At 44.0% G+C, this 22,024-nt stretch overlaps 1 protein-coding gene across 11 annotated transcripts in view; it reads left to right on the top strand.

Moving 5' to 3' along the window:
* Positions 1 to 22,024, top strand: part of PLAGL1 (PLAG1 like zinc finger 1) — a 77,886-nt gene that overhangs the window by 49,048 nt on the left and 6,814 nt on the right. For 4 of the 11 annotated variants that reach the window (XM_045544507.1, XM_045544502.1, XM_045544505.1 and 1 more), the window contains 5 exons: positions 214 to 285; positions 4,235 to 4,266; positions 8,514 to 8,587; positions 21,099 to 21,211; positions 21,391 to 21,826. In XM_045544507.1, the coding sequence (XP_045400463.1) occupies positions 21,675 to 21,826 (152 nt within the window). In that variant the 5' untranslated portion in view covers positions 214 to 285; positions 4,235 to 4,266; positions 8,514 to 8,587; positions 21,099 to 21,211; positions 21,391 to 21,674. Of the gene's footprint in view, positions 1 to 212; positions 286 to 4,234; positions 4,267 to 8,499; positions 8,588 to 21,095; positions 21,212 to 21,390; positions 21,827 to 22,024 lie in introns of those variants that run through there. The other 7 variants (XM_045544509.1, XM_045544506.1, XM_045544510.1 and 4 more) reach the window with 7 other exon arrangements.

Here is a 22,024-nt window from a genome sequence, read left to right as displayed (position 1 = left end):
TGTATCACCTCTCTAAAATTAGAAATCCCCTTAGGACTTAGAGACGTGCCTTTGGAATGTTGGGATATGGCATTATGGCATATGGATGGAGAGAGATTTTTTACTCAGGTGCCCTTGAACTCACATTCTGTGTAGGCCAATGTCTGCTTACTACCAATGTGGTTTTTCTTCATGCTTTTTTTTTAACCTTTTGATTGTTTTTTTTTCCTCTAGGATTGCTGTCACATCTGGTGTGGCCTCTGTTTCGTGTCACATCTAAAACTCCTCTGTACTTCACTTAGAAAGGTAAATGTGTCTTGTGCTAAATCCTGCTAAATCCGTGGTCAGCCTCCGCTCTGTAGGCTCCTTCTCCCCTGCATTGCAGCACACACCACAGCGTTCTGCCTCTTTCACTGTAGAATGTGTTACATTCCAGAAAACACTTTTGCATTTGAGGAACTTCAAGTCTTGAGGGAAAGATAAGGTTGGGGGCTAAAGGTTGAGAACTTATGAAAGCCTACTTTTCACTTTAAAAAAAAAAATCAAGAGAACATGCTAAGAAATATCATTGCTGTTTGTTCATTTTAAATTAGGCATAATGGGTATTATACAATTGATTTTTATGTATTAAGACTTGCTAGAAACTTTGCGATCTCCTTCTCTTACATTTTAAAAAGATGTTTTCAAATGTTTTATCTTAAATACCAGAAAAAAATTTGAGGTGTAATCATTCTCCTGAAGTCATAATATGCGGCAATTCTCAATTTACACATGATCTATCACCAAATTTTCTGACGTTGTGAAATAGGCTATGTCACTAAATCCAGTGGTTATTCGAGGGGATTCATGGTTGGCATGGTCCTCATTATATATCAGAAGTTTTTATTTCTTATTTTCAACTATTTATGTGGAGATTATGATTTGTTGTAACCACCTATTTCAAGATAATGATTCCTAACTCCAGCCTTAAATCGCATATCCAACATTTTTGTTGTTTTTCCCATAACATGTTGTAGTTCTCTGTTCAAGCCCACTTCCCCCTAAAGCAGCCCTCCCTTGTTTTGCAGCTTTAGCGCTGTTGCTGAATCATAATTCTTGGCCTCTCTCTGCACATTTTTTGCAAAATGTCCTTGACTGTAATAATGCTATGATTTTTTTTTATTCTAGTCGTCTTTGTAAGTTTCCTTATATTCCATCTTATATTTGATTTCTCCCCACCTCCAAACCTCTCACTAGACAAACCACTTCCCAATTCTGTGATCTTGAGGCTAACCTCTAGGAAGGGTGTCCACAGCGGCCTCGGGTGGAAGGCTAAACGAGGAGAATATTAGGTTGTGTATTTAAATTCCTGTTTTCCAAATGATTCTAATGAAAACTGGTCCTCCTCCCCACCAATAGATTCAGAAAGAAAAAAGTAGCAAAATCCAAAAATGCTTCAATCACTTCAGTATATCATTTGGGCACTTTATCACACCTCTAAGACCAGTCCATGCCAGGCCCATTTGTAACTGTTTTCTCTAGTTAAACACGATATTACCATTAAAAGCACAGCAAATAGTATTATACTGCTTAAGAATTTAGGAATCTTGCAAATACATGACAAACAATATGTCGAAGCACACAGATAACAACAGAAATGTCCTTTATAAGTACTACACGTTAGGAGATGGAATTATGTCATGATCCACATTGAAGATGATGGCTGTGAATCTGACTTCCTGTTACACGTGTTGTATTCCAAAATAAGTTATCAATGTTTCCTAATTGTGAGCTTGCCCACCATGTAAAATCATTTTTGACACTTCTTATTCACAAACCACATCTAGTTTATACATACTTTGGATGCTGTACCAGCCGTTGCTCCTCTATACATACATATAGAATGTATAATCTTATAACCACTCTCCAAGATAGGCAGACATCCCCATTTTATGGCAGAGGAGACTGAGGCTTAGAGAAGTTGTGCAGCTTGCCTGAGATAACACACCTTCCAAGCAGCAGAGCCAGCATTCAAATCTAAAGCCATCTGACTCTGAAGCCAATGCCCTTTATGCCAGACCACCCCATCTTTCTTAGTTTGTATCTAGAAAAACACTACCATTTGGTTAGTTTCTTAACTAACTGTAGGAGCACAACTTAGTATTAAGTAGAGCACGTGTCTTACATAGTGGAGTGAGATAAAGTAAAATGCATTATACCACTTTTAGGTAAGAATAGTTATTATCAAAGGAATATTATTAAAATTTCCTTACTTCCCTCTCTATGAACAAACAAACAAAGCAGATATAAAGTTAAAATGAAGGCAGTTGGGGATGAAGGCAGTTATAGGAGAGTGTTAAATATTATTATTATTAAAATTAGAAAATAAAGCACATTTCTCTATCGATGTTTCAAATAATGCTAGAAATTATGCATGCTTACAGTGTATAACAAAGCGTACTTTATTTGGGGAATAACTTAATTGATCCATTATGTGGCATCTACCAAGGTAATTTTTTCCTTTTTGTTCCAGCAGCAGGAATTAAAAGTGATTCATAAAACACATACGATCTCCATGAAAATTGGAACCACATTAAGATCATAGTCATTTTATGTTGTTTCCTTAAAATGGTTCACATTTGCCCCATATATTCAACTCAAAGTGCATAAGAGTGTTGTTCTGATTCAGGGAAGATTTAGAATTCTCTGTGAACAGTTAGTTTTATAGAGAAACTTCAGAGTTCAGTCATTGCTTTTATTCTTTTTGTGTACAGTGGGTCTGTTTGTTTTGCCATGGGAATTAGTGTTTGCCTGTTTTAATGTATATGATGGATAAATCCAGGAGAATAATCAGTATGTGTGCTGTCTGAGGTCAGTTTCTGTAACACAAGGCTGAACATACTGCTCTGCTGATTAAAAACTTTCAGTGGTTCTGGTTAGACAGGACTCTTGGTTGCAGTTGACAGAAACTAATGGGACCTTTGAAGAATTCCAAACAGGCAAGTGACAGGAACATATTTGCATGTTAGAAGAATCACTCTGACAGCAGCATTGTGATGAGAATGAAGGGGAGCCAGTGCGGGTTTGTCTCCAGCATGTGGGGAAATACCACTTCCCCTGACCCGGCTGACTCCAGGCTCTCGTCACACCACGCTGGTGGTGCAGATAAAGGAAGCCACGTGAAAATTCAGCTTTGGCCAGTAGGACGGATTGGTTCCCCATTCTCTAGCATCCCTCCTCACCCCCCATCCCTGCCAAGGTTTCGGGCACCGCAGACTGGAAGATAGCCTCCTGTGGCTGGTTGCCCACGTCAGGAGGTGGTATTGGGAGGGGCCCTGTGACTGTTCACTAGCTGTGTCTTTCTCTCGTCCCTTCTGGGTCTCACCTGTCAGGTGTGACAAGGGAAGCAAGTGCCAACAGAGGCTAGACCCTTGTGAGACCAGAGCAGCCGCTCTGGTTCTCCGACTTCTGCCTGCTTGCCCAACACGCCTAGCTGCCATGTTCCCTGTCTGTGGTTCTCTTCTTGCGTACAGTTTAATACAACATGCCCATCTTCCCTGTAACCAAAGCAGATAGAGGGGACTTTGTGCTTCAGACTCTAGGGACCATCTTGGCCAACTCTGCCTCTGTGACAGGGCACTTGCTCCCCGGGCCACTCCTCCTCTCCCAGGTTATCTTCCCTCTGGATGTGCCCCATGCCCTGCATGCCCTTCGGATTTAGTGGCCTGCCCATTTGGCAGGAAATCTGAAGTTCTTTTGGCCAGAGCTCTCTGCACTTAAAGTTCTGATCTCTGCATAATGGCTGATATATCTTGGCTTATCTAAAATCCTCTTCAGTTTTCATCAGGGCCTTTATAAGCCTTTTCTGAAGGTCTCAGATGTTCAGCCACAGACCTGCAGTGGAATTTACTCACAAGGCATGAATGTCCTCAAAGTCTGAACCCCCTTAGATATGTCATTTGGTGCCATAAGTACTGACCATTACTGCAACATCTTTCAATCAACAAATTTGGCCCATTAAGGATTTGTGGGAAGGAATCTCCCCTCCCCCAAAGCACCTTGGTGTCCAGTGTGCCATTTCCATATGGAAATCAGCAGTCCCTCTCCCTGTCCCAGCATGCTAGCCTGAGAGGCTTGTCCAGGCTTGGGAAATAGGGTGTCCTGGACCTCAAAACTAGCAGCACTGGCCACTCTCCTTCCTCATCCAAGTAGACTTTGTTTTTGTTTTTAGTGTGGAATAAAGACCTTAAAGATAACTTTGCCTCTCCCTTTCCAGGTATTTGCATAGGACTCAGAGGAGTTAATCTTGTGAGTATACTCTAACATCTGCGCTTGTTTCCTTCCTGCCTTTGCTATCTGCCTCAGGGTTTTAAAGCACAGGACTGCACCCCCAACCCAACCCACCCCCAGGTCACCTATTCCATGACAGGGTCCACGCTTCTCTCTGCAACAAGGTGGTGGCCTTTTCTGAAAAATAGATAGGCTCTAGTTGCCACAGTTGTAGCTGGTCTATGGCACAGATAGGCGCTATTCCACGTAAGATCCTTAGCGCCTCATTGAGGCACACCACAAGTCTGGATCTCATTTCACAACGTCAAGCACACAAGAAGTATTGCCTTTTGTATTCCCCGTAAGCATCTTAAATCAGACTCCAGCCCCCAGTCTGCCAACCTAGAGGGAAATTTCATGTCAGACATTTTTAGGTACTTCCCCTTCCCCACGTGTCTAGGACCCAGAGATTTCCACGGCACCAGCAAGGTGAGGACCCAGCCTTGACCTTGGTGTATCATAATAGCGGTCTCAAAGCCTTGCAGCTGTGTCTGCCTCAGGGCCACCAGTGGAAAATGGAAACCTCTTGCCTAAGGTCTGGCCTCCCGAAGCATCCCCCATGCAGCTGTCCTCGAGTTCTCCCGACTGCCTTGAGGAACAGCGCAGTGCACGGCCCCCTTGCTGGAAGCTGACAGATCTCCTTTTCTTTCCAGGCCTGGGGGTGGGGTCCAGGGAGGGGATGGAAGGGAGAGTGCCTTTTTGGCACCTTCTTATCCACCCTCTCCTCCCCTTGCCCCCAGAAGTCCTGCAGAATGTCCTCATTGAGTTTAGATGTTGTTAACAAAGACAGACTTCTTCAGGCTGCTTCTGTCTTCAGCTGAACGAAAATACCAGGGGTTACAAAGCCTGCCACCTATTTTAAATGAGCTAGGAAGGAAAATTGTTGAGAGGATAAACAGTAAAATTCCTGAGTTGTCCTGCCATGCTGATTCAGAGGCCATAAAAACGGCAAACTTCACCCTAACAATGGGTAACTATGGGAATTAAGAGAAGGAAACAAAATTGAGAGACAATAAGCTCGTAGAATCTATAAAGCTTAATCAGTGGAAAAATCTAAACTTCAGAGTTTCTGACTTTGGAGAAGCTAGGAAATGACATGGGAAGAGATTGACTTTGGAGTCACACACTGCATTCCCATCCCAGCTGGCCGCTAGGACCGTGGTTGTAGGACCACCGTGGGCACGGAACCTTTAAGCCTTAGTCTCCCCATAAATAAAATAGGGTTAATGCTGTCTACTCGTGTGGTTGCTGAGGGTGTTAAGTACTTAAGATGATGGTTGGCAGCTGGGGAGCGTTTTGCTCTTGCCGAGTGGTGCCATTAGCTACCACAGGTAATGCTGGAGGAGGAGCAAGTGTGGGGCTTAGAGTGTCTTGCTCTAGGATGGGCGACCTTGAGGGGCACTGCCAGGTATCCACGCTGAGAGGTGTGGGAGGTAGTTAGATGTACTCGCCCAGAATTTGAAAGAAAGCTCAGGATTGATGATGCAGATTTTAGAGGCCTCTGACCTCAGGAGTAGTGGAAACCTTGGGTTGTGCTTAAGGCCCCCCAGGGAGATAACATACAACGTGGAAAGGTGGAAGACCAGGTGCCAGGCCCACAGTCTGTTCCAATCTCGAGTGACCCTTTAGCAACATGCCCCTCTGTGTCATCTTTCAGATGACATTATTGTCTGGAGGTGAATCTGAATATTGCAGTTAGGGTCTCCACCTGAAAGATACAATCTGATGCTTCACCATGATCCATCTCCCTGAGATAAGATTTAGTTGTCTATAATCTACCAAATCAGCTGGCTCCTTTCCATCTGGAATTGTAGTCTTTAGAAAAGAAAAGAAAAGAAAATATATCGGAGGGGCTTTTCAAAAACAAACCTTGCACATCTTCAACCTGGAGGATTCTTTCACTGAAAACCAGGGCAGACTTCCCAGTGTTTGGGGGTTGCCCAATTCTTTCCTACTCAGATCATTAGAAACAAAAAAGTCAGTCTGAAGAATTTGCTTAAGTAAAACCAGGAGTAGCTAGAAGTGAATGAGTTGAAACTGGAAGGAAATCCCTTTGTTCAATTTGGGTTTCAGTGAATGCCCAGCGGGCGGCTAAACCAGTTCATTAACTGAGAAAAAGACATGTTCTTAAATGCTGTTGTTCTCAGAAGCAAATGCCTAGAAAAACATATTGTGACAGCAAAAATGCATTCTGGAAATCATACGCTCTAGATTCACGGAGGCTTAGTTTTTTGTCGTCAGTGGATAAACAAATCGTTTCCCCCCAAATATTTTCCCCTTCGTTTAAAACACTTAACTAATCTGTTTACCATGTGCCAGTCTCCTTTCCTAGAAAAATGTGATTTTTCTTGCTACTCTGGGACTCAGAAACTTTTATCTTTAGGATTTCTTAATTTTAAAGGGTCATTTTTACCACTTACTTAAAAAAAGAAATTGATGTACAAAACTCTTTTCTTTCTGCTTTTGAAATCTAAATTCTGACCTAAAAAGCAATCTCCAAGTAGCATCCTGTCAAACTGAGATGTGTTATTTTTCCTAATCGTTTCTTCTCTGCTTTATTAAACCATCATATGCTGCACATGCTTCTCCCCTAGGCCGGCCTGCCGTGGGTCCTCGGTGCACTGTTAACTATTTGAGCATCGTACTGGTGCCTACATGGCAGGCGGGAAGGGCCGAGGGACTCAATCTCTCCCTGCCAGGGTTCTCGTCTTTCACTAGTACTGCTTACATTGAACAGCTTAAGGATAAGCTCCTGTGTGAGCCCTCTGAGACCAAGGAGTATTGTTGAATTCAGAAAGGAATTGTTTTCTTTTGGTGATGATTTGAATATTTTGACAATGAAGCTAAGCTACTCCACTGCCTGGTTTGTGTACCTCGCGTTATGCCCTCCCTTTCCTATGAAGCAGAAGAGAGCCCCCGCCCCTCTGAATACATAAATTGGTATTGTTCATTTGTGAGATGGGTAGGCGCAAAGGAGGAATCATCCAGAAGAATTTCTATTTTGCTTTAATGCTCTAAAAAAAAAAATATGAGCCTTTGGAGACCACCCAATTAAACCACCAGAATAAATGTTGAGCATTTTGAGAAAAGGGATGGACCGTGATGCTGATTTTTGAAGTGTTGATACATGCAAAACAAGGAAAACGTGGAACGCAAAGTCTCTGAACGATTCAGGCAAATAACCTGCTCACTGCCAATTTTTTCCCAAATTGTGAGGGGTAATTTTTAACATTAGTTGTCTAATAGTGGCCTTAATTTTCCCATTTTTAACTTAAAAAGGATATTCCCATACAAAATAAATGGACATAGCCTTTTGAATCAACTTAAGAGAGGAAAACAGGCAACCAAGTGAATAAATCACTTAGGTGAGATATAACTGGCTTTGTTTCATAATAGATTTACCTTTGTACTGGTTAAGAAAATCCTGAAAATCTTTCCCCATAAGAGGATTGATGGGTTGGAATAGTCTTAGTTGGAAGAAGCCAAGTTTTGTAACTAACTGGTGATCGGAGATACTGGTTTCCAGATGCGCATCAGGGTTCGGTGGTACAAAGCTGGCTGTAGACTTGCTTCTGAGGACTCGTTAAAAACATAAATTTTCTGGGCTCCAGTGATGCTGTTTCAGTTTGCTCTAGTTTGCCCTGTGGCCTAGGAATCCGTATTTTTAAAAGGTTTCCATACTAATTCTAATGTAGGTTTAGTAACCATTTAACTGAATATTAAATTTGGAGACTTTATCCTTTTCACCCTGCAAATTTGATAAATCTGTATGTTTACATGAAGCTTTTGTTGAAAATGAGTGCCCAGTGGGTTATTGCATTGCTTTCTTTCAATTCATAATTTGTTTCAGGTTCTCTTATTACATAGATTTGCATACCTGTTTTATGGCATTTTAATACTGTTGGTTTAAAAAAATACCATTTCCTCTGAGTGCTGTTTTGAATATTTTATGTAAGCAATTTCATGTGTTTTTATTCCATTTGCAGAAAGCAGGGGAAAACTTGAGAGTTTTTCTAATCCAGTTTCAAGTAGGACAAAGGATATAAGTACTTAAAGATCATCTAAAATACTGAATCTACTTAAAGTGCATGTAAAAAACACTAGAAAATCTCTGCATATCATAAGTTGTGTGAGTGTGCTCTTGAAGTGAAGCTCAGGTTATAGAATAAGGGGGGTATGTCTTTCTAGCTCCATTCACTGGCGATATGCAAGGTCTCTTCTTACAGGTTTGAATCTTCAGACAAGCCTCTGGGAGGACTGCATACCTGCCTTGCAGCTGATGTTCCCTGTTATCCAGTAGGTACGCAAGTTTTAAAATTATTTCTAGTTGGGCATGTTTGTTAATGATTGCTTGGAAACACCCAGTAAACTTAGGCAAGGATGTGCTGGAGGTTCCAGGTACTTCAAAAAGGTTGTAGTGGAAAAAAAAAAAAATGTTTCCCCTTGAAACTGCAAAATGCCTTAGAACAGGATTCTTTTAGCCATTTCTTTTTTAAAGCGTCTGTATGCTCTACGCTTCAGGACCCCGATGATACAGTAGCAACTTTTCCTATCCTCTTCTGTCCCCTATCCACGGCCCAGTCATACCTGCAGATCTGTGGGGTTTTCTGCTGACACCCCTGTCAGTTCAAAAACATGAAACCTGCCCCTGGCTACACACCTAAGTGTGTACATAAGAAGAGGCATGAAAGGCTTTCCTCCCTCTGGGAAAGATGTTGACTGATGAATCTTAGGAAGATGCTGGTCACATATCAGTTGCACCGGGCAATCTAGCCACATATTCTGAAGCTTGATTTGGAAGAAAAGAAAGCTTCTTTGGTCAAAGCTGTTGCTGAAGTTCATTGCACGCAGTTTGGCTAGGAGGGATGGCAAGGTGTAAGTGCGGCGAGTGCACGGCTAAGCTCAGAACACCTGGGTGTCGCCTCTGTTCATCATTGTCATCAGAAATGAGATTAATGGAAGCTAATGCTTTTTGGGCACTTGCTATGTGCTAGGCGCCTTGCTTAGAACAGTACACTCCTTGCAATATCTCGTTAGTCCATGCTTACGGGCAATCGGCTTAAATCCTCTGAGCCTCAGTTTCCTTATTTGTCAAATGGAGACAGTGATGCCTTTGCTACCTATCTCACAGGACTGTGAGATGGAAATTATTAGACAAAATAGCACGAGAGGGCTTTCTGAGCACAACTGAAATATAATTTATGAAATATTGGTTCCTATTGAAATACAATATTGCTAAATATTACTTTGATTTATTGACCAAGAAACTGAAATTCATCCCCACAGGGCCAACCTATCTGCTAGGACCTGAGAAAGGCACTAGCAGTTCTAATTAGGTTTGGGAGGCAGGGGAGGGCGCCTTGCCTTGTATCTTCTGTTTACAGTGCACTTGACAGTTGAAGACTAGGTGTGATAACCAGGAAGATCCTGGCATGTGTCTGCCCCGTATTCAGTGGCGAGCCCATGGGCTGAGGACAGGTGGGGGTGGCTGACACACCAGGCCATGTCTGTCTCAGGAGCTGAAGGGGACAGGCCCAAGCAGGAGGGGACAGTACAGTCGCTAGGCAAGCAGGGAAGGAAGAGCAACTGCAGACATTGCTACAGGATACTGGGAAGGAGCAGCCAGCATGCAGCACTAGAGATTGGGGTTCTTGTGAGCAAGGTGCCGGCTCCCAGGGCCACAGGCGTGCAGAGCAGCACATGAAAGCTCTGCGGCTGGGCCCGGGACGGACCACACATGTGGTTTGCAAGGACAGCTACTTAGAGAGTTCTCATTCCTCCCCCATTGAGCTGGGTATGATTGTAATGGTTTGCTAAACAAACAAAGGACCTAAAGCTGTGAATGGGAGAGAAAAAGAAACTTAAGGTGAAAAGGAGAAGAGGTCCCACTTGCTAGTGTTCCACTCTTTTTAAGCTTCCTCCCATTTCCTTAACATTCCTTTCCCCTTTCAGAGAAACCAGTGTAGTAGCTTGGAAAACTTGCCTTGTCTCTTCAGCGTCTTTTTTTCTTTGAAAAGGGAAAGCCGGTGAAGTGTTTTATCAGTTTAAAAAGAAAAAATTAAAAACCAGGATAATCTTAAAGGAGCAGTGGTAAGTATTTTTATATTTCAAATTAAGGATTCCTGGATGAACAATTCACTTTACATTCTTTGAATTTATCGGATGTGACCTGGAAAAACAAAAGTTACTGCTCAGTGCAATAATTTAGTCTAATAAAATAAGGCCCGTGGCCAGAGAGGGGGCAGCCGCGCTTTGGAGAAAAAAGAGTTCTGGATCTAGCCACCATTGAGCAAGGTTAAAAAAAAAAAAATAGTATACATTGTCATTTTGTTTCTTTAATTTCAGAATATTATGGGAGTACAAACGTTTTGGTTATATGAATTGCTTTTGTGCCGTTTGAGTCCAAGTTCTAAGTATGCCCATCCCCCAGTTAGTGTGCACTGCGCCCATTAGGTGTGAATTTACCCATCCCCTCCTCCCCCCTTACGTTGTCATCTTAAACTGCCTGTCACATTTGTGTCCAGGGTAATCAGATTTGGTCTTGGGCTCATCTTGTGTGAAAAGAACCAGTCGGCATTTCAGAACAGGACCTTTATATTTGCTCTTCCTTCCGTGGGGAGGGAGAAGTGATGGCCTGTCACTGTTTTCCTCTCTGTAAAGTGATCTGTCGATGAGACATCCTCACTTTCACGGGCTCCCAGTTCCCTCTGGGATAATCCCAGGTTCTCCGGTTCTGGCACGGCCCCCCTCCAGGGCCCTCTCCTGCTACTCCCCTTCCATGCTCGGCACCCCCGGCCAGGGGCACTGCATGTCCCACGGCCCCTGTGTGGCTTCATGACTGTGTTTTCCCATGTCCTGGCCTTGGCCTACAGTTCACCTCTCCCTTTTATCCACCGGCTGCTCCCACAGACTTGGCCCAAGCAGTCACTGAGTGCAGACACTCAAAAAGGCAAAGCAAAAATGATATCATCTGTAATTTCCCTACTGAGAGACCCTGCTGTCATATTGTTATCTGTACTTCTAGTCCCAGTTCTATTTATGTAGTGATAGCACTGTTTTAGGATCATATGGTCCACCCAAGTCTTGGGCATCCTTTCTAGATCTCAAAGCCTTCACGGTTCTGTCAGGTGATTTTTGATTGATTTCCTGTGGTCAACATGACTGGTATGCTTCTCATTCCTCTTCTCAGAGTGAGCCTCTATCCTCACACACTTCCTGAGAAGGAGACGGGCTTTTATCCCCCAGAGTGGTAAGCGTATTGGGACAATAATAGGCCCTGCCGCTAATTAGAGTTCTGGTCCCTTCATGTCCCACACTTGAGTCCCAGGGAAAGAGATCACCGCGGTCAGCTATACAAGCAGACCCTAAAAGGGTCTATAAAGGCAAGTCCTCAAGGGCTTCTAGGGAGGGAGGAGGGGGATATATTTTCAGCTGTCACAAAGGAACAGTCCCCATCCCTGGCTTAAACAATTAGAAAATCTTTTCTTAATACAGAAAGCTCTTGTCTGGATTTTGGGGCTCACTCTCCAACCCCTCACCCCAACCAGGCTACTGAGAGTCTTTATTAATAAATAGTCATCTTAAAACAATGTCGATCCCATCTCAGCTTGAGAACAAGTCTTGGGGTTAACACTTGCCTCTCTGGCTGTACATACTGATTTTGCTTACTTACAGACACTGGTCTGCTTCTTCCTGAATGTTTCTATTTGAAAACAAGGCTGGGCGCAGAGGCTCACGCCTGTGATCCCAACACTTTGGGAGGCTGAGGTGGGAGGGTTGTTGCTTAAGCCCAGGAGTTTGAGGTTGCAGTGAGCTACCATTATACCACTGCACTCCAGCCTGGCTGACACAGTGAGACCTTATCTCTAAAAATACAAATACAAATATGGTGTGTACGGTGGGGAGAGGAGGCGTGTCAAAGATTCAAGAGTCTGAAGAGCTAGCTAGTTCCTTCCCTCCTTGCTCCCTGATGGGTTCCATGCCAAATGACCTGCCCAGTAGAAGTACTTCTGGCCCTGTCAGGAGAGTCCTGGCTGTGCCAGCCTCTTGCTTCCACTCTGCAGGTGAAGAAAGGGCAGTGGTGAGTGGTGACAGACCTGTGAGAGAGATGTGGCACTTCTGTGGTGATGGGTCCCAGCTCTCTGGTCATCCGATTCATCCTTTGCCTTTGGAAGTTTGGCTTCTCTCCATCTTCCATGGCTCTTTGAGGCTCCATTGATGGACTGATGCCTTTCCCGTCGCCTCTCAGGGCTGCTTCCCATTCCAGGTGCCACAGTTTATTGTGACTTTCCACCTGCTTCCACCTCTTCTCTCCCAGACCCTCCCTCCACCTCCATGCAGACAGTCAGGGGCTGGCCTTGCCTGCGTAGGTTAGAATATATCCTCAGTCTGCTAAACAAATCATAGCAAAGAAAGACTGTCATCTGGAAAAAGCCCACTTTTTTCAAGTGGATTAGGCAACCAAAGGGTTTTTTTTTTTTTAATTTTGTTTTGGTTGTTAATGTCTTGTTTGTGTTATCACCATCAAGAAGTTATATACGAATGTCTTATCAAGTTTTTCAATCCAGACTTAATTCTTGTTTTGCTTATTTTTATCACCATAAGCCTGTCACTATGCCCAAGTGGGACTGGGGGACTTCAGAGGCAGAGGCTTCTTTCGCCTTTGGAGCCTGAGAGTTGCGTGCCCCCGCAAGCCCGCCGCCCCCCGCGCTGCAGTGCAGAGTGGATGTCCTAAGGGAGGATCAGTCTAGCTGCAGCCTGCCCTAAAGAAAACAAATCCCTCCTTCCCCCCAGGGCTAACCCACTTCACCAAACCCCTCTGGAGAGGAAAAACACTGGTGATCAAGGTGATCATGTGAGCTCACTGACAGGATCTGAGGCCACCCATGGAGAGCTCAGTAATTTATAAAGTCACCTTTTTAAGGCAGGTTCAGAATGGCATCTGATTCCCAAAAACCAAAGGGTGTCACTCCCTGTTCTTTAGGAGAGCTCCTCGGGTCTCCTTGGTGGCCTGAATGCCCATCAGGCACCATTAAACGCAACATGTCTAAAACTGAACTCTTAACAACTAATTTTTTTTTTTTTTTTTCTGATTTTTCATCTGCGACTCATCCTTCCTTTCCCTCTCTGCCACCACCATTGCCTCTTTCCTCTAACCTAAGTCCTAATGCAATTAGTCTGGTCACAGAGTGTCACTGGAAGCTGCCCTCCCTCCTTTTGTAGGCCGGCGTTGTCTCTTCTGAGGTCTGGCAGAAGCCTAAATGGTCTCACTCCCCCAGCCCCACTGCCCTCCTGCGGGCCTCACACATCCCTGCCGAGTTACCATCCAAGAGCAGATTCTGATGACAAGCCTGCTGTTTACAATGGATTCCCATGGCCTGGCTCCTGTTGTCAGTGCCTGGGTTGTCCTTTCTCATGGGTAGTTTGGCTTCTGTCCTCTGTGGCTCTTTAAGGCTCACATGCATGGGCATGTTTTAGTGGCATCTCTACTCGCCTCTACCTGTGTCTGTCTCTCCCAGCCCCCTCACTCCACCTGCATATAACCCCGGAGTTCATGGCTGGCCTTGACTAAGTAGGGTAGTCAGTCAATCTGCTAAAAAATTTACAACAAATCCCACCTCACGCTAGAGGAATAGACCCTTCATGATTTGGTCTCTGCCCCTGTCTCTCCAGCCTGTTTTCCGCTGTGCCCGTATCTGCACCCAGAGTTAGTCCTGCTGAACCATCTATCTTCCACATGCCCCACGCGGATTCATTCCCCTGGCCTGAAACGGATCCCCTCCCCTGGAACGCCTGGCCAACTTGTAGGTGCTGCTCAAACTTTGACTTCCCCATAAAGCTTTTCTTGATCTCCCAAGCAAGAGATGATCATTCCCTAGAAAATGACCACCTTGAGTTTTAATAATTGTCATCACTTTTATTTACCTTTTTTCATGCATAAGTCATTCTAGGGCAATTTAATTGTATTATATCTGTTAATTCCTGAGAAAGAACAACTTTGAATACATACATCCTGCCCATGACTCTCATCTTGTAGGTTGCCTCTTTCCCTTTCACTGGGCATTGCTCAGATATCTTTGTTTTGGCTAATCCGTATGGTATTTTAAATTATATTTCTGTTTGCTAGTATTTAGTAATGCAGCTGATTTTGCAGTTTGATCTTTATAGCCAAATGCCTCACCAAAACTTTGTAGTCTTCTGTGTGGGGATTATTTGGGGTTTCTATGTAGACGTTTGTCTGAAAATAATGAAAGATTTATTCCATTCCAATTTTTATCTTTCATTTCTGTTTATTGCTCTATTGTATGGTCCATGACTTCTAATACAATAATGAAATGTTTAATGGCAGTGGTGGTAATAGGTAACTTTGCCATATGATATAGATAGTAAACTATTTTATTGACTTAAAAAATCATCCCCTCCTCTTTCCTGTTTCTTGGTCTAATGATATGTATTTTAATCATTTAATCATTAAAAATGAATGATTTTTACTATTAATAAAATTAATTAATATCTGGGTGTGTTAGCCGAGTTATAAAAGGTTGCCTCATGCTGTTAATCAGTCGTGAGTCTTAGAGCCAGCTAACATGTGAAAATAGCAAGCACCCTCCACATAAGCCCCACTGTCAAACAAGAAGGGGCCAAGGAGTCATCAGAGGAGCTTGTTAAAACCGCAGGTTCTTGGATGCTCCGCTGGCAAGTCTGGCTCAGATGTCTGTCCCAGTCCCTGGGTCATACCCTTCCCACTGCCTCTTTTCTTGTTGCTCTCTTAAAAAAAAAAATAATATCCTACTCTTCTTTTAGGAATATCTGCCCCCCCAGGTTATTATTTATAGTTATTTTTGAGGTTTTCTTCTTTCCATAGTATCTTCCCCCCTCCGCCCCGACCCAGCTGCTTTTTTGTATTAGTTTTGTGTCAGTTCTTCCTCTTAGATACTTTCCTTTGGTTCCTGGTGATGTTTGGCTGCCTGATGATTTACCAGTAGAGCCACTGAAAAGCTGATGAGGGCTTTGTATACTCGGGCAGCTTGTCAGCCAGGGCTTCCGTGTAGGGTAATGTGGGGGAATCCTTGAGGACCCCCATTTGTCCTTGCCAGCTCTTTTCTCTTGGGCTGGCCAGCCTCCCCAGAGAAGTCTCCTCCACCCTCTTACCCTGAGAGGGGACAGTCACCCTGTTTCAGTATAGTCCCTGCTGTTACACCCTCTCCGGACAGAGCGTGTAAAGGAGGGCAGGGGAGGGAAGGGCAGTTTCCCCACTGCAGAGGCCGGACGGGTCAGAAGAGCTAAGTGCTTCACTGACAGACTTGGCCCCACTCTGTTTTTATGCCCACTTTCATCCTCACTTCCAGAGGTATCTACTGCACCAAATTTCTGAGACTTTTGGTGGGTTCTGCAGGGTCACTCGGGATGATTCATTGCTTCTCATTACTGGCTTAGAGTTCAGCTTGCTTGGGATAGCTAAGCCAGTCACTGCCTGTTTACCTGCCTTCCAGCTCCCAAAATGTGTTGCAGTTTTCTCCTTTCCTGTTATCTTAGGCTGCATTTTTGAAAAATCCCACTAAGACTATTTCAGCGGTTTCTGGAGAGACTTGCAATGTTTTTATTCAATCTGCCATCTTCAACTAGATATTACTCACGCTCTTCGTAAACAGAGCACCCTGTCCTTTTTCAAATTTTATGGGTTGTGTACAGATTAGATGTTCTAAAGCTTGTGGGATAATCAGCTGAGCTTTCTCAGTCTTCTCTCTGAATATCAGATTAATGATTCACTTTGGCTTTCTTGTTTAAGTCTCATTTGTAAGAAAATAAGAGCTTATTCCGTGGGTTAGCAAAATTAAGTCTCAAGGTGACAGTTTCAGCGATTCTATAGGTAGCAAACCTGATTTGTTGAGCAGGCTGTGGGGTGGCAGAAGCCAGGGTGGAACCTTTTCAAACATGTTTAGGTGGACATGTCTGCGAGACTGTTGAGTCAGCGTCTCAGTTCGTGGAAAGAAACACATTCCTCTGCCTGGGAGTGACAGAGAAAAGTGGGAGTTTACCAGGTGGACAAGGGATCACAGGACATTCCAGGAAGGGGAAACAGAATTACAAGAGAAAGTAGCAGGTTAAGGAAATAGCAAGCAGATTGATCTTTGGCCATGGTTGCCTTGGGCCACTGTGGAGGGAGGTCTGCAGACATCGCAGGGTGACAGGTTCTGTGCGTCTAGCTGAGGAGGTCGTCCTAGGCAAGTGTCTTCTTCCCAGTGACCTGTCAGCTCAGCTGTCAGTGGGTTTTAATGACAACATCTTAGTACTTTATGGAGGATACACATTTTTTCATAAAAGAATTTTAAAGATGCTGAGAAGTGAACTCCTATGACTTTTGAGGGGAATCTGCCCTCTAGTCATGGGCCTATCTTATATGACAGGGCCTGTTAAATTACCATCTAGACCCACATTTGAAATGTTATTTGTCCAAGTTGTTTACTGCTTGGATTTTAGAAAAACATTATTAGAAAACTTTTTTTCCTACTTTATCCTGATAACACACTGGCATAAAATATGTGGCCCGCGGATGAGGAAATATCAGAGACTTTGTGAAGAGTCATACTGAATTGACAGCATCAACAAGGATTCTCTTTCATTTCTCGCTCAGTCAAGGTTCTTTAACCTGTGTGAATCTGGGACCCCTTAGAAAATCTGAGGACAGCTATGGTCCCTCTCACCATGAGAAGTCCGATACACATGCTCCCTAATTTTGCACAGAACTCCAGAGAATTCACAGGGGCCCAGAGGCTCTGCCACGGGCCCCACTACGGCCCTGCTCTAAGGCAAGGTTGATAACCCCGACCCAGGCTGCCTGTACGGTGAGAGCCTCGCGGCTGTGATCGTCAACCAAGTTAGTGCAGCACTGTGAGCACCTTTTCTTGAAGACCTAAAATGAGACCCAGCCCTCACTTGGACACAATAGCTAGCAAATTTTGTAACACGTGCACATAACAAAAAGCAAGCAGTGACAACTACCTGGAGGTTCTGGGTATCATCTTTCTCCTGCTGTCATTTCTGAGTAATTTGATGTGATGGTAGAGACTCACTATCAGTGTCCTTCAAAGGACTGACATTGGGAAAAGCCATCCACCTTGGAAGACCAAATGTGGAAATTCAATTTCCTCTCAGAAATGGGCCTTGCATTGTGTCACTGGGGACAATGGAAGTTGAAGCCCAACGTCATAGTTTATTTTGAGAATGCTGTAAAACAGTTATGGTTGTGTTATACAGCATCAGGGAAGTCCTAGAACTACACATGACCTCCCACCACCACCATCATATACCCCCAGGCCCCAGTCTTTCCTGGCTGTTGCCATATATATATATGTTCTTATTCCAGTCTGATCCTCTCTTGTCCCCAAAATAATCAGCATGAGCAGAATGAAGCAGATGGCACAAGCCTTCTTTGGCATACTGGCAGATCTGTGTCACTCAGTATTTTTAGAATCAAGGGGACTGAAAATTATGTCCTGAGATGTTTTGGGGTAAGACTTACTACCTTTCCAGGGTGACAGGTGTTGAAATAGTACCGTGTTTAAGACTCACACGCAGTCTGCATGTCAAGTCATAGAGTAGCCTGACCCTCATCAGGACCAGCACTCTGTCAGGTCGCCATTAGAGCTGCTGGTGGTTTGCCGGGTAACAGAAAGTAATTGTAAGGATGTGACCAGAAAGTGCATCAGGTTTCAACCAAAGATCAGAATCAACAGTATATAGCCAGTGTCGATCAAGTGCACGGTGACGAGAGAGACTGTATATATCCACACAGTTTATTTATTTATTTTTTTAAATAGCTAAAGCTTTGACCCTCAGCCACAAATTGTATAGTCTATTAGGAAAGATAATTTTATTTTTACAGAAGTTTATGATTCTGTCATGAAAGCAGTGCAAATATTTGTATTCTAAGGTCCATATTTAAGTAACACATTTACGGTGATTGAAATGTTATAACTGTTTGCTGAATTTGAGTTCGTCATTAAAGACTTCCTGAAGAAATTAAAGAATGTTCACTATCCTATAATAATTCAGCTCAATATTTGAGGACCAATTTTTCACTTAGTGTTAGGCCTAGGTGTATTTAACACACAGATCTAAAAGTTTTAGGAATAGACATTCATGAAATAAAAGTGTTTGAGAGACTTAACATTATTTTTTGGTCTTTGAGGGAAAGTTTTGGGAGCTTAGAGGAAATGTGCCTCACTCTTAAATAAAACATGCGTGTCTGAAACTCTCTGATTATCCCCACCATCTTGAAGGCCCAAGAGAAATGTAGGTATGGATGGTGTCCATGAGTGCTGGACTTTTGGATTTAGGGAGGAAGTGTCTGGAAAGTGGATCTGGAAAACTTTATCAGTGCCAAAGGGCAATTTCTTCTTAATTGAAGAAGTCTTATTTTTCAATAAGTGTGTTGGTAAGCAGTCAGTCAAGGTTTATATCTGCTGAGAAACCAAGAGTACAGGCTTCCTACCTCCCGCCTCTTGTGTTCTTTCTGCACATGTGTTGTCTGCAGTATGAATAACTGATAAAGTATATATACAGAGAGAGAATGTGTATCTTCTCCCCATTCTATGCATAGCTAAATGGTTAGAAACCATTCTCTGTACGTTGAGACATGGTTCTACTTTTACTCCAGTGTTCCGTAATTGCCGTATATTCCAGTGGTGTTTCTTAAATTACAGTGTGCTTTCAGATCTATTTTGTTTCCATTGATTGTCCTCACCAGCCTGTTTACATACATCAGGCGAACATCACAGATGGGGAAACTGAAGCTCAGGACGTAGCTAACGTGGGTAAGCTAGAGTTTGAACTGTGGAATCTTTCCACTGCATTCACAGAACAAGGGACTGGACCTATGTACATTCCTCCCACGCTCAGGGAAAACACCTCACGATGAATCAGCGGCACATTTGTGTCCAAGGAAAGCACAGCCTTGCTTTCATCTCTTTTGACAGGGAAACTAAGAGTCTGCCTGCGCTGTCCAACAAAATAAAATAAAAGCTTCAGTTTCTCAGGGGGCACATTTTGAGTGTTCAGTGGCTATCATATATGTAACATGATCCTCACAAAAAGTTCTCTTGAACATACTGGTCATCTCATAAAGCAAGAATTGGAAAGAACACGGAACAATGGCAAGTGAATGAGTGCATTTGTTTCATAGCTGGGCCAGTGTTACGGCCAGACGTAGGCTGGAGGAGAAGTGGGACAGGTCATGAGGCCTGGCAGCACAAACTCAGCAGGCGGGAGAGAATTCCTAGAAGGAATTATTTTGTTTGTGGCCAGGGTTGTTGGGGCTGCGTCAAGGTAGTAGGGCCTTAGGCATGAGCTGGAAGACTGGAAGGTAGCCAGGGATTGGGGTAGAGGGGTTTGGGCAGAGCCAGGAGGTGCCCAGTTAAAGTCACACTTGGTTGCAGAGGAATGCGGTGGTGCTTGCTGCTAGGATCTGAACCAACAGAAAGATGGTTTGGTGCCAGGGTGTGCTGGCTAAGGACAGCTGTGTGTCCCCTGCTTTGGATTGGTGCTGATCCTTCAGGCCAAAGCACTTAAGTCAGCTCTAAAGGCTCCAAGAGGGTGGGGCAGGATGGTGAGGGGTATTCGGCTGGTGCTGTGAACTCTGACCAGACACTGAAAACATCTGCGACAGGAGATGAGGCACGCTACAGTTTCCTGCAATTCTTGCCAGTTAGAAAAGGAATGTGTGTTTGTCTGTGTACATGTGCTAGGTACTGGTATATCTAAAGATGCTTGACCTATTATTACGATAAAGTTTAATCTAGCTAGACTCCAACTTTCTGATCTGAAAGTAACTGAAAAGGTAACTAAAAATTAACTTTTAACAATGAAGAGCAACTCTAAAGACTTGGCGATAAATGCGTGAGTGCAGGGAACAGCTTTAAAGACTTGCCAGGATTGGGCAGTGTACCACGAGTGCCCTGCTTACTCGACAAAGTTCAGAAAAGGCTGGCCTGCGTACAAAAGCCACTCAAGTGTATTCCATGTAACCATGTAGTACTCTAATTATTTTTAAGTATCGGCACTTGAAATGTTAGCATCCACCCAGGAGAATAATTCTTTCTATATTAGCACAGGGTTCTAGTGAGCCGGGGTTTTGCCTGTAGTTCATGATGCTACCGTGAGCACTTAAGGTTCCTCAAATGCTGGTCCATGCATAGAGGAAGAACCACCTGGTTTTGGGTGACTCTGCTGGGTTGGAAGGGTGACAATGATTTGGGTTTGAGACAAGTTGAGTTTGCTGAGGCCAGGGGTTCACCCCCTGCAAGCGAGCTAGCAACAGGTATTTGGATTGGCCCTCCAGGGCGGGGCTGGGGAATGGGAGCATGTCTCCGTAAACAAAAAGGGAAGAGATCAGTAGAGCAGTTCACTAGAGGCTGGTGCCTACAGACCTGAATGTGGCCAGAGCTTTTACCTGAGCCCTAGGTTTTGTTCCACGTTTTCCCTCTCACCACCTTGGGGCAACTAGACTAGCATTACTACTCCCCTTTTGTTTATATCAGTGCTTCTGCATAGTAATCTTACAAACAAATTAACTTAGATGTATACAAATTATTTCTTCTCATCCTCTGGAAGTTTAAACAGGTGTCACAAACAACTTATGTTATACTCACAAAGAGTGGAGAGGAAAAGCCAGTGGTTTGAATAAGCAGGGATGATTTTTGTTTATGTACCAGTGAAACACTCGAACTTGCAGGAATGTTTTTTGTTTTTGTTTTTTTTTTTTAATTGGTTAACTGAACATCACACTGACCTGAAATCATGGTTTGAAGTAGATAATCCTGAATCTGTGGAAAGAACTGTCCTCGTCACAAAGGAAAGAGTGCCCTGTCGGCCGGCGGGACCCTGCTGGCTGTTGGACCCCTGACCCTCAGAGAAGCACCCATGGGTGGGTTTGTATGCAGAAGGACCTTGAAGCACATGGTGGGTTGGGTGGAGAATTATGCTCTTTTAAATCTATTTAAAGGAACATGTTGATCCTAGGGAGTTGATGCTGAAGTGGTAGGGGCGGAAAAGCATTGTTTTCAAACGGTTAATGCAGGAAAACTGTTCCTCTTCTCTCCACAGACAGTCTGGTGATCCCAGCCATGCCCCAGCTCCAGTGACGCAAAGTACCTTTCTGCCCGTGAAGCTTGTCAGTGCCTCAGACTTTCTGCCCCCAGCTTGACACTGCGTATAAACTGGGGTGTGGGAAAGCAGGAACCAAAGCTATTAGTAACCGAGTGGTCCGTGGTCTGGAGCTCAGCTGCGCTGACCCTGCCGATTTGCCCGGCCCCGTCCTTCCTGGCGTGCTTAGGTGGCACAGCATTTGGCCAGTACATCTAACAAGGAAAGTGTGAGAAGCAGAACCCATGGCCTCGTTCTCCTGTCAGACGTGTGGCAAGACGTTCCTCACCCTGGGCAAGCTCACTATCCACAGTTACTCCCACACCAACGAGCGGCCGCACAAATGCGAGCAGCCTGACTGTGACAAAGCCTTTGCTTCCAAATACAAACTGATGAGGTGAGAGCCTTTAGAAAAGGTAGGCACTTTTACCAGTTCCTTAGCTTGTCCAGTCCTCAGACCACACTCTGCAAGGGGAAAGAGACACAGGATATGGACGCATTTTAGCCTTTTAGGGATTCTGTATAGCTGTATCTCCAGGGATTCTTAGGGTTCTATGTGACAGTTTTGCTGTGCGGTATCAGTTCATTCTGTCAA

The sequence above is a fragment of the Lemur catta genome, chromosome 2 (genome assembly GCF_020740605.2).
Source record: "Lemur catta isolate mLemCat1 chromosome 2, mLemCat1.pri, whole genome shotgun sequence".
Lineage (NCBI taxonomy): Eukaryota > Metazoa > Chordata > Mammalia > Primates > Lemuridae > Lemur > Lemur catta.
This window is presented reverse-complemented; position numbering and strand designations above follow the sequence as displayed.